The 12,754-nt window shown below is 43.2% G+C and overlaps 1 protein-coding gene across 1 annotated transcript in view; it reads left to right on the top strand.

Moving 5' to 3' along the window:
- Positions 1 to 12,081, top strand: part of Dner (delta/notch like EGF repeat containing) — a 308,211-nt gene extending 296,130 nt beyond the window's left edge. Inside the window, exons 12-13 of the mRNA XM_021173483.3 lie at positions 4,206 to 4,452; positions 11,043 to 12,081. Of these exons, the coding sequence (XP_021029142.1) occupies positions 4,206 to 4,452; positions 11,043 to 11,154 (359 nt within the window). The 3' untranslated portion in view covers positions 11,155 to 12,081. The remainder of the gene's footprint in view (positions 1 to 4,205; positions 4,453 to 11,042) is intronic.
- Positions 12,082 to 12,754: the final 673 nt, after the last annotated feature.

Below are 12,754 nucleotides of genomic sequence, written 5' to 3'. Positions count from 1 at the left end.
TAAGTATACAGAACATGAGTAAAACTCAGAAGCCCATCAAGAACTCCTGTGAGGATTATGGAGATGGCTCTGTGGATAAAGTTACCTGCTACCAAGGATGAGTGTCATCTCCAGGATGCACATGGTTGAAGGAGAAAACTGACACCATGCTGGAAATTGTCCTTTGATCTCTATACATGTGCTGTGACGTATGTGTCTGTGTGTGTGTGTCTGTGTGTGTGTATGCACTTGTACTTATGGACACACACACACACACATACACACACACACACACGTTTCTGTCCATCAGGTCTGAGCACTCTGTGATGAGTTGGAGTGAAAACCACCCTGGCCACCCTCGTGTTGATGCTAAATGGATGATAAAACACGTTCTGTTGAGCCTTGGACTCCTGCCTGCTGCTGAAGTTTGAAGCGAATGAATGCTATAATACTTGGAAACCAAGTGAACCACACTTACTTTTCCTGCCAGAAAACAGAGTAGTCTCTCCAAGGAGGCAGTAGCTCCTGCCAAAAAAGAAAAAAAAAAGGGCTCCTGACTTGGGGACAAAACCTCAGTTCTGGTTTCACAAAACACCTTTTGCCATCTGTGGTGACGATTGCTTTGCAGCAGTGTGTTATGTTGCTCCCCTTGTCTCTGGGTCAGCTTGGCTGAGGAGTGAGCACAATAAGGATCAGGAAGCTTTCTAAATTCCCTCTGCTACCTTAGCAGCTAGGCAGGCAGTCTTGGATGAGAATGTCAAACCAGCTGTCACAGGTCTCTATGAGATATTTAGGGAATCCAGTGATCTGGCTGCACATTCTTTATTTACCCCATATCTTCAGGCATTCTAGAAGTGTTCAGACCAGAAACAGGGCCTACTTCTCTGTTAGGCCGCTAGGGAATGTTTCTGCAGGCTGGCCCCTTGTCTGCCTCACCACTTGTCCTCTCCCCCAGGGTATCCTTTTCAGGGTCAAGAATAGTCAATTCTGAGTCCATGATCACTGAGGGTGTAGCTGAGTGTGTGATGGTGCTTTCACATAACCAGGATGCTGAGAGGTGTCTGGAGGTGTGTTTTAGTTCCCACTGTTCTCTGATTCCCAGATCTAGACACCAGGAAAGTGATGACCCCACAGGGTAATGGTGGTAGCCATGTGTTATGACTACAATAGAGAAAGTCCAGCTCCTTTTGATGTGCAGTTTTTTTCCACATCCTGTTTGTGTTAGCTGGACATTTCCATTTGTATGCAGGTCCACTGACCTTTGTCTGACATTACCAGCCAATGCCAACCCCAGAGGTGATATCTAGTCTTTCCATTTTTGTCCCTGTTAATAGAGGCTGGTGGAAGGTCAAGGGCAGCCAATGCTCTATCATCTCTGCCCAGAGCATCTGCCTCACAGGACAGTGAGCTTGCCCCACCCACTTCCTTCTCCAAGCATCTCAGCTTTTCTTCCTGAAGGACCCCCAGCAAGTGCCTTTTCTCATTTTACCTTTTCAGTTTTCCAGCTTATGCTCAAAACAGACAAGCAGGGTACTCATTGGTGCTTCCCTGCAGCAATGGAGAACAGAGGCTCAGGAGATGGAGTTGGGGTTAAAGTGAACTGGTGTGATCCGATGGTCCACATGCTCTTTCGACTGCTGTGTGGAGGTTCTCATCTGGGCGTTTATACCAATAATGTATTGTTTATTTCTTGAAGGCAGAAAGAATAGGTCATTGTTATTAAAATGGTTGAAAAGTATACAGAAGACACTGGGATCACTTATAATCCTGCCTTCTAGAGGCTACCATTATAGGGGCATGCTGTGGACACAGACCTCAGCTCCTGTTTTGCCTCCACTAAAGGGATATCAGTTGCCTAGGCTGCCTCTCTTGAGGGGCTAAAGGGCTAGGAATTATACACGTTCTGGTAGTTATGGCTAAATGAGTTGTTCCTAAAGATCTTAGCCCAACTACTAAGATCAAAAATTCAGGTGACAGCAGATGCTGGTGAGGATGTGAAAAAAGAGGAACACTCCTCCATTGTTGGTGGTATTGCAAGCTTGTACAACCACTCTGGAAATCAGTCTGGCGGTTCCTCAGAAAATTGGACATAGTACTACCGGAGGATCCAGCAATACCTCTCCTGGGCATATATCCAGAAGATGTCCCAACCGGTAAGAAGGACACATGCTCCACTATGTTCATAGCAGCCTTATTTATAATAGCCAGAAGCTGGAAAGAACCCAGATGCCCCTCAACAGAGGAATGGATGCAGAAAATGTGGTACATTTACACAATGGAGTACTACTCAGCTATTAAAAAGAATGAATTTATGAAATTCCTAGCCAAATGGATGGACCTGGAGGGCATCATCTTGAGTGAGGTAACACAATCACAAAGGAACTCACACAATATGTATCCACTGATAAGTGGATATTAGCCCAAAACTTAGGATACCCAAGATATAAGATACAATTTGCTAAACGCATGAAACTCAAGAAGAATGAAGACCAAAGTGTGGACACTATGCCCCTTCTTAGAATTGGGAACAAAACACCCAGGGAAGGAGTTACATAGACAAAGTTTGGAGCTGTGATGAAAGGATGGACCATCTAGAGACTGCCATATCCAGGGATCCATCCCATAATCAGCTTCCAAACGCTGACACCATTGCATACACTAGCAAGATTTTGCTGAAAGGACCCAGATATAGCTGTCTCTTGTGAGACTATGCCGCGGCCTAGCAAACACAGAAGTGGATGCTCACAGTCAGCTATCGGATGGATCACAGGGCTCCCAATGGAGAAGCTAGAGAAAGTACCCAAGGAGTTAAAGGGATCTGCAACCCTATAGGTGGAACAACATGATGAACTAACCAGTACCCCAGAGCTCTTGTCTCTAGCTGCATATGTATCGAAAGATGGCCTAGTTGGCCATCACTGGAAAGAGAGGCCCATTGGACTTGCAAACTTTATATGCCCCAATACAGGGGAATGCCAGGGCCAAAAGAATGGGAATGGGTGGGTAGGGAAGTGGGGGGGGGTATGGGGGACTTTTGGGATAGCATTGGAAATGTAATTGAGGAAAATACGTAATAAAAAATATTAAAAATTAAAAAAAAAGATCTTAGCCCAACTAGGGAAGCAGTGTGAGCTGGCTAGTTTTATGACCCTACTCTGAGGTTTTTGTTTTGTTTTGCTTTGTTTTTTTAATGTCCAAGTAACTATTTTAAACTCGCTGTGATTGCTGGATTATATACCACATGAATAGGTCCCTTTGACTGCATTCTTTTATTTGTTTGTACTATTTAACGAATATCTGTCTTTCTGTCTTGCTTGGATGTTTAGATTGTCTTCTTCCTTTTGATGCCTGTAAATTATTTTGGTGTTGGTGGGCCGAGGAGAGGACATGAGAATGGGGGAACTTTATCTTTATCTTTAACATGTTATTTCTTTTTTAAACATGTAAAAGAAATCTGAAGCAGTGTGCTAAGCCATTAGTAATCACTAGCTCTGAGAGGTAGGTGCACAAGGCTGGAGCTCTTTTTCTGAACTGTTTGTAAGTGTGTGATACTAGCATCGTGAACATAGAGCTTTGCACATTTACAGGGCTGGTTCCTCAGCAGGGAGTCTAAAGTCACCATATCTGGGGTGATGGTCTACCAGTAAGTCCACAAGAAGGGTCAAGTACCTTTTTCCAGCCTCTATTTCTGTCATTTACAGTAATATTTGCAACAGGTAGAAGAACTGTATTTTGAGAATGACTGTGGAGTTACTTTCCTTGGTGTGACACAGTGCCTGAAGGGAAGCCACTTCAGAAATGAGGGGGTTAATTTGGCTCTCTGTTTGAGGGGAGACCATCTATCTTGGTAGGGAAAGCACATGCAGTCAGGAAGCAGGGTGTGAACAGTAAGTGGGGCTGGGAATAACACCCCCAAGCCCACCCCATTCCCCCAGTGGTTCTAGATTTTTCTAGTTAGGCTCCATCTCTTAAAGGTCCGACATCCTTCCCATACATCACCATCAACTGGGAACAAACCTCATGGTCCTTTGGTAACATTTCAGATCCAAACAAAAACAGAGACAAGTTTATATTTTCTTTGGTATTTGTCAGCGACCCTTAATGTTGAAGATATTAAACCTTGGCTTGGATTAGTCACAGAAAATAATCCTTCCCAGTTTAGATGACCCTTAGGTGAAGTTAGCGACGCGGCATGCTAACCACTACAATTTCTTCTCTGCCTTCAGACCTGCAGTGGAAGTCTGGGCACATGGCCGAGAGCCTCACCAACATGCCGCGGCACTCCCTCTACATCATCATCGGAGCCCTCTGCGTCGCCTTCATCCTCATGCTCATCATCCTGATTGTGGGCATCTGCCGCATCAGCCGCATCGAGTACCAGGGCTCCTCCCGGCCAGCCTATGAGGAGTTCTACAACTGCCGCAGCATTGACAGTGAGTTCAGCAATGCCATCGCATCCATCCGGCATGCCAGGTAAGCTCTGAGGATCTGCAGTGAGGGAGACATCACACCTGGGCTCCTGGGCTCCAGGGCCAGGGTGATGCTATCACCAGGACTTCACAGCCACAAGGGGGTGGGTCTCAAACAAATAAACCACCTGCTGAGCTAGGCACTGAAGACAGAGTACTAGCCCACTTCAGGAGCAGCCCTTTAAACCCATGGCTAGTTTTGTTTACATTGAATATGTTCATTTATTTAATTTGTGTTGATCTGCAACTTTGTACATAGGATTCTTCATCGCAGTGTACTGAACATTTTTTAAATGTGTGTATATCTGCATGTGCATGTGTATGTATGGATGTGTGTGTGACACTAGTGTGTGTGTGTGTTTGTGTTTGTGTGTTTGTGTAGAGGTCAGACAACAACCTGTGTCATCCTCAAGTGTCATCCTGTTTAGTTCCTTAGAGTCAGACAGGGTCTCTCAAATGAGAGGCCTGGAACTCAGCAATTAGGCTAGATTGGCCAGCTAGCATGCCCTAGGCATCTTCCTGTCTCTGCTTCTTCAGTACTGAACTACAGGCCCGTGCCACCATGTATAACATTTTTAGGTGGGTTCTGAGATTGAACTTAAGTTCTGTGTTGGCAAGGCAAGTGGTTTACTAACAGAGACATCCCTTCTTCAGCCTGACATTTCTCTTCTTGCTTTCAAAACAGTCAGTATGAACCTAAAGCAGTCTCTTGGATTTCAGGGACTATAAGTCATGGTGAAAAGCTGCCACCTGATGCTTAGAGTTTGTGTTTTAGAATGCACTGTCCTTTCCTAGGGGAAAGTCAGGAGCTGATGTGATAGAGCACCCTGTGATTGGATGTCTCATTACAGCATTCCCTGACTATATTCAATTTGGATCACTCAGCTTTCTATAAACAAAGTTCCCTCCACACCCTCTACTCAAGGAACATGGCAATTATTAAAATTGCTATTTACTTACACCAGCTGTTTCTGTCATGTTGAAAAAGCCAGCTAACAGCTCACCTATTTTTGTGACGAATTTTATCATAAAGTTAGTAGCAAAATTTATCTTTTATGAATTGATAGAATAATCTGAAACATACAATTCAGAAAGCCAGTGTACTGAGTTTAGCTTTTAAAAAGAATCATTTTAGACTTTATTCATGTGTGTGTGTGTACTTCTGGGAAGAGGCACAGAAGAGGGTGGCGGTGTATTCCCTGAAACTGGTGTTATAGGTAGTTTTGAGCTTCCTGGAGCCAGACTCCAGTTGTGCAAGAGCAGCAAAGATTCTTAACCATGGAGCTCCCCGAGGTTGGTATTGAGAGTGGGGCCCGTGGAAACTGTTCTAATATGATCTTTGTTAGGATGATCTATCAGTAAAGATAAAAGCAGGTCCCGAATCCATAGCGTAGCAGCAGAAGAGGTTCAGAGTCTTCCTTCCCCAAAGGAAATTCCTCAATCCAAGTTTCCCATCTTACATTGACTTCGTTGCAGCAGACACAGGAATAGAGTCTGGGTCTAGGGAGAGAAGCCAGAGATGTGAATTTGGATTGGATGACTCGGAGCATCTGTCTCAATGCCTCACTAGGAGCTACACTGTGTGGGTGCTTGTGGCTTCGAAGCGGGCGAACTAGTGGACTCAGGACCCATCTACATGGTTGCTCACCTGGATGCTTTTTCTCAGTGGGCGGTGGGGGGAGGGGATCAGTTTGGGTAACCCAGATTCCAGGAAGCTAAGGATGAATCCACAACAAACCCCACCCTGAGTGTTTATTAACGTTCTTCCTTTCACTTCTGTCTCCCTAGCAAGTCCTGCCACATAGAGAATGTCACCAAAATCTGAGGTCTGACATGAATGTGTGATCTCAGTTTGTGTTGGTATAGGATGCTTTGTCTTGTCTGAGTCCCTGAGTACTATTAGCTCAGTACATGGTCCCAGACAACAGGACTAGTCCAATATACTAAATCCCAGGGTTGGAGTCAGAGGTTGCAAAAAGGGTAGAGAACTAATAGGTTTCCTTGGTAATGAAGTTTCATCGCTTTCTTGTGCTCCAAGAAAAGCTTAGCTGATAGCCATAGCTTTATACTTAGTTGTTTGGAAGACCCAGAAATGAGATACTATCTCAGAGGAACCCGTGTCTAAGATCCTTTGTGATTCTCCCAAGGAGAAGAATATGGTATTTTAGGGCCAGATCATTTGAGAGGGATACTTTATGGTGTGATGCTTATAAAGCCCTCTGGCAAGATGTCTTACATGGTTCTTCTTTTGAGCCAGTCTTTATGGAAATGCACAGTGGATAGTCCTAGCCAGTTAATTCCAGTGTCCTTCAGGAAGTACAGAGGAAACATTCCACAGGAAAGCAGCTCCTTCCCAAGAATTGGGAACTCAGGGTAACTTCTTGCCCAAAGGGTTCCACAGCTACAACCTGATCTGCAGTTTGCTATGAAGACGCTGCAGCCAGACCTCTGGCAAGTTGGCCTTCTTTGCTCTTGATTCCTGGAAACTCTAGGAAGAGCTTGGCAAAACTTAGTCCTTTTGATGTTCCCCTTCTCTCTAGTTTCCGAACATGGCCCGTAGCAAATGCCCATTTCACAGTCTGTTTCCTGGATGCTAGCCTGCAAATGATACTGAGTTGGAATGACCACAGCCAAGTGGCCACGCAGGATACATTCCAACTGGGTCACCCAGATGACCATGAGGGACCTGGGAAACATCTGGTGCCCCTGATGTCAGCCATCAGCCGGATTGAGAAGCATCCCCTCCCCTTTGTCCCTAGAGTCACCTACCTCCCAGCTGCTATGCTGATACCCAGGTAGAATTGTCACTCATTGTCATCAGCAGCAGGAGCAGATCCTTGGTTCTCCACATCTTGACAGTGAGGTCATGTATTGGTGGCTCATGGTGCCTAGTTCTACCTATACCTACAAGTGTTTCACCACAGAAGACAGGAAAAGGAGAATAGACAAACACATTCTCTTGTCTTCAAATAACTCAAACCTTCAGATCCAGGCCTTGCATATGATCAGATCCACCCGCTATTCTTTATGCTCTTGTTTTTATAGCTTTCAGGGGACTTTGAGTTGGAAGAATGTGCTCCTTTTTTGCCTTATTTATGACTGGCTGTAGCATCTTTTGTTCCTTCAGAGAACAAGTTAGGTACACAGGATTTGGTACCAAGTATGATGTTTAAGATGCTGGTGTGATGTTGATACTCTTTTTACTGGGACCAATTAGGATGGCCCAACCATAGCTTATTGGCCACATGTGGCTCAGGATAGCTATAAATGTAGTCCAATGCAAAATTGTAAACTTAATTAAGACAGTATAGAGACATGCCTTTTTGTTGGTTTGTTTTGGTAAATTGTGTGGTTCTAAAGTGTGAACCTTGTAGATGACAATGTAGTACAGAGAAGCAAAAAGGTAGGGTATCTCTCAGGTGCATCTGGAGTGGCCAGTGTTTAGGGAACAATACCTGGCCTGGTTTTGAAAAACAAAGGAGATATGAAAGGCAGTTAGCATTTCATTTTAGCTGTTAAAGAGTATTTATCTGCCACCTTGAGAGGTGTAGGAGAGTCAAAGAAAGCCTTGTCAATGTACAGGTACTTAAAAATCTCAGCGACTATATCACACAAACGGTTTTTGCTATTGCACTTTGGATTGGCCACTTTATAGCTCAGTGAATGAAACAGTTCACACTAACTAGGGCACTGACACACAGGGACAGCAGCTCCTAGTCTGCTGGTCCCCTCTTCTTGTCTTAGGTGTATTAGTCTCACTTCAACCAGCTTTTATCACCCGCATTACACTTTCTACCCATGCAGATGCCTTCATTGGTATTGTGCCACACAGCCAAGCACCTGAGTCTGAACACAAGGCAAGGTGCCCCATTCACTCAATCTCTCTGTATATATGCAAGTGAGGTGGTCTAGCCTTGGGCTGTTCTGCTCAGTGGATCTGCAACACTGTTTCTCAAACTCTCCTTACCAATCTTGGGCTCAATGGTGAGACTCAAGTTCATAGTCCTTTGACTTGCTGCTTCTTAATGCATGGTGGGAAACAGAGACAGCTGATTTTCCAGATATTTAAGAAGGCAGACTCATTTTCAAACAGAAACCATATAATAACATATGGCGTTATAAAGATGTATTGAACCTGTTCGGTTGTTTATATTACCTTTTTTGGGGGGGGGCATAAACAGTTGATTACTTTAGTCAGCTACTGCATATAATTCATTCCAGTATCAAAGTTCCCACAAGAAAGCATCCCAGGACCTCCAGGCTAGGGCAGAAGAAGCTGTTATTAGCTTTTCTTCCAGGTCATTACTCTTATCACAAATGTATTGAGCTATTTTATGAGAAACAGTTTGTCAGCATTTTCTACCTTAGCGTGGCCTCTCATGTTTTTACTTGGGAAGAAGTATAGAATTCAACAAGTTTTATAGTGTGGGCACTTTTCCTATCCTAGGGTTGAATGGGCTTCATCCAGACAAACAGGCTGAGGTCTGACCCCACATCAGTGCCAACACAGTTTGTGGGTATACAGTAATGCCTGGCAGTTTAGAAATGATTCCACTTAGGATCTTTTTAATGTCCCAGTGGTCACTGTGGGTTGATGGTGGCAGAATGCTTTAACACTGGTCCTGTGTTTTGCATGGTGCCCCTCTGGCATGGTCACACCTTTGTGCTCTTGAAGGCCAGTAGATTTTAAGTGATTTGGAAGGCAAATGATGAAAGTTTAAAAATCAGAGATCATTTCAGGCATGGTGGCCACCCACACCTAGAATCCTTAGACTTGAGAGACCGATGCAGGAGAATTACCAAGAGTTTGAGGCCAGCCTAGACTGTATAGTAAATTCCAGACCAGCCTAGGCTCCAGAGTAAGACCCTGTCTCCAACCATATTCCCACCCCCATATCAAAGCTCACGTGAAGAGTGCTCTCTGTTCTCATTCACCACCTGATCCTACCTCTCACCTTTGTATGTGAGAAAGAAGACACTCAAAGGGAGAGAGCAAAGAGAGAGAGAGAAGAGGACAGAGGGAGGGGAGCCATGGTAGATAAACCCCTCTGAGTCCTTGGGGGGCCATCTTAATCTTTGCAGAATTTAAGGTAATTGTTTTTTAAATCTCTTTTAAATGAGCCCTGTTGGATGTAAAGTCAGTTTTTTTGTTTGTTTGTTTGTTTTCTGTTTTTTTGTTTTGTTTTTGTTTTTAAAGTCATATGTGAGAAGAAACAATGGTAGGTTTCCATGGAAGACTTTAAATCGCATTCCACTCTGGAGACTTTGGGGAAACTGAGGTCTCAAGTGGGAAGAGACCACCCAGAAGTTGAATGCACCATATTTTAATAACTGCTCTCTTAATACTGGCTTGGCAGAAAGTCCTGCACTTGGTGTTTTGACTCCGCTGACTTCTGGGCATCAGTCCTGCTGCCAAGGAGACTGTGGTACAAATGGATCTGTTGGGACAATAGCTTGGTACTCAGAGAAAAAGAGTGCTCCTGGGGGCCGAGAGAACTGAAGGGTAGGACTTGGTGGTGATCCCTGAAGGGTAGGACAAACACCTCAGTGTTTTAGGTTATTTCTTTCTGCTGAGTTTTTTTGTGTTGGAATCTTAGAGGATGGCAGAGCCTTTGCACCAGGGGAGAGGCTGTCTGAGTGCTACCTGGGGACTGTCGCCTGCCATTGCGTGTGCTAGTCATGAGAGTGGATGTAAAACACAACTGTCATTCTAGATATTTATGGGACTTGATGAAAAGGAGAAATCAATACATGTTTTCTTAAGTCTTCTGTGGAGCTGTCCTGCTGCCTGATCTGCTAAGATTTAACCAGGATGCTTTCTCGTTAATCCAGTTTGCCTCCTGAACTAATGTTTCCCATCCTTCAGTGCTAATATCAGGATGTGTCAAATTTTTGTACATGCTAAAGTATAAACTTGAGAGCATTTTTGTAGTTCCATTTAACTCTTGAATGCTGTTCTTACATGTATGTAATGTATGTATATGGGTATGCGAGTATATATATGCTTGAATGTGTGTCTATGTTATATGTAAATATGTGAGTGCATGCATATGTATGTGTGAATTTATGTGTATGTGTATTGTATGTAGGTTATTGCATGTCTCTGTGTGCATGTGAATATGTAATGTGTGTGTTATATCTGGGTATGTGGGTGTATGCATATGTATGTTATATAAAGGTGTGCGAGTATATATCTGTGTGTGTGTTGTATATAGATAAGTTATGCATGTGTGTGTGTGTATGTGTATGTGTGTGTGTATGTGTGTGTGTAGGTCAAAGGTCCATGTGCAGTTACTTTCTTGGTTGTTCTGCCTACTAATTTTTGAGACAGGGTCCTTCATTAAACCCAGAGTTCACCAATTTGCTGGGCTGGGTTGCCAAGAGCCTTGGGATCCACTGGTTCCCCTCTTTGCCTCCAGCACTGGGTTACAGCAGCACCTCTGCCCCAGTTTTATATAAGCGCTGGAGGGTCAAGCTTGGATCCCCATGCACAGGCAACAGCTACTTGATGGAAGTTATTCTTTCCACCTACCTTGACTAGAACTTGGGGTCCAATACTCATGTAACCAGAGTCCTCTGTGTCTGTGATTTCAGGTTTGGGAAGAAGTCTCGGCCTGCCATGTACGACGTGACTCCCATTGCCTACGAGGATTACAGTCCCGATGACAAACCCTTGGTCACACTGATTAAAACAAAAGATTTGTAATCTTTTTTTGGATTATTTTTCAAAAACATATGAGATATTAAGATCGTTTAAATATTTTTAAGAAAATTAAAAAGCTTAAGAGATGTAAAATGTTAGCTGCTCAAGAGTTTTCAGTAGACTATCGAGGAACTAATTTTCTGCAGCTTTTAGTTTAAAAAACCAGTATTTTAAAAAAACCAGAATTTGCGAAATCCGTAGACCATGTTTTAATGTACTTTCAGCTCTCAACACTGTATACTTCAACAAGGATGGGCTCTTTTGACAGTAGACCCATCATAAAACCCAGATGGACTTCTGTGGTTGTTACAGAATAAACCTTATGTAGGAAGAGTTTCTTTTGATGTGTGATGCCGGCTTTCTGAGTAGAGTTAGGAAAATAAATAGAGTATGATGCATAATTCAGTATAATCGTTACTTAATATGACGTGGCGTCCGAGATGTTTGTTTTGTGAAAAAAGAAAACTAGTTAAATTTATTATTCCTAACCTGAATGAAATTAGCCTCTGCCTTATTCTGTGCATGGGTAAGTAACTTATTTTCTGCACTGTTCTGTTGAACTCTGAGGAAATGTTGTTCTTTCCAGTTTGTTTTAGTCATTTTTTTTGTATCAGTCCTTGAACTTGACCTTGTAAACATAAACAAGGAAAGAGTCTAGGAAGGCAAATAGCGATTAGTTTCAACCTACAGTTTTTCCTTTAAAAGTCAAGCATTTTTCTTTTTAATTGTGAGTGGACTAAATTACGTTGCAGGTGTTTCTTGCTAAGAGGTAGTGACATGTAAGAGGTGCCAGTCCCTTCTGTAGTGTTTCTTATAGTGCACATTTATTTATACCCAAGACAATTTTTGTGGCTGTATTTGATTGATATGTGCTTCTTATGATTCTTGCTAATTTCAAAGAATATTGAATAAACGTTAGCAGGTCGAGGATTCACTTGTCTCATTCTTTAAAAACACAAAATGCTTCAGATATGATATTGGTTGTCAACCAAGTGCTTATGACATTTAAGAATCCTGAGTGATAGCTCACAGTTTGAGTGTGTATCTGGGGAGGTTCATATGCCAAAGGCGTGATCCCTAAGAATTGATATGGGACCTTTAAGAAGGGGAGGCTTGGAATGAGGTCTTTAAGTCATTTGGGAGCTGCCTTTGTAAAAGACTAAGGTAGTTTCTCTCCCGAGAACCCATTATGAGACAGCTCGGATCCTGAATGGTTTTCTGGCTTCCATTATGACACAATGACTCCTACCATTAAGGCACCAACCAGCAGGATTCCTTCACAGAATGCTACCTGATCTTGAATTTGAACCTCTAGAATTCTGGGATAATTAGGTCCCTCTTTCTTTATAAAACTAGCTTCCATTGGATATTTTATTTCAGGACTCACACAGCGTCTCTATAGCTGCCTGGACCATTTCCTGGACTCTGGCAGTCTGTACCTTCCTGATGGGTAGTGTTGTCAATATGAAGAATGGGCAAGAATCAGAGAAATTCTTGTCAAAGCCATGAATCTCCTCATGAGATACAGATTGTATCAATGTTGAGGTACAAGAAATCCAGGGATATGCCTACTCATAGCTGGCAGGACCTTAGCCTCAAGAAA

This window comes from Mus caroli, unplaced genomic scaffold (assembly GCF_978045245.1).
Source record: "Mus caroli unplaced genomic scaffold, Mus_caroli_1 scaffold_1, whole genome shotgun sequence".
Lineage (NCBI taxonomy): Eukaryota > Metazoa > Chordata > Mammalia > Rodentia > Muridae > Mus > Mus caroli.
This window is presented reverse-complemented; position numbering and strand designations above follow the sequence as displayed.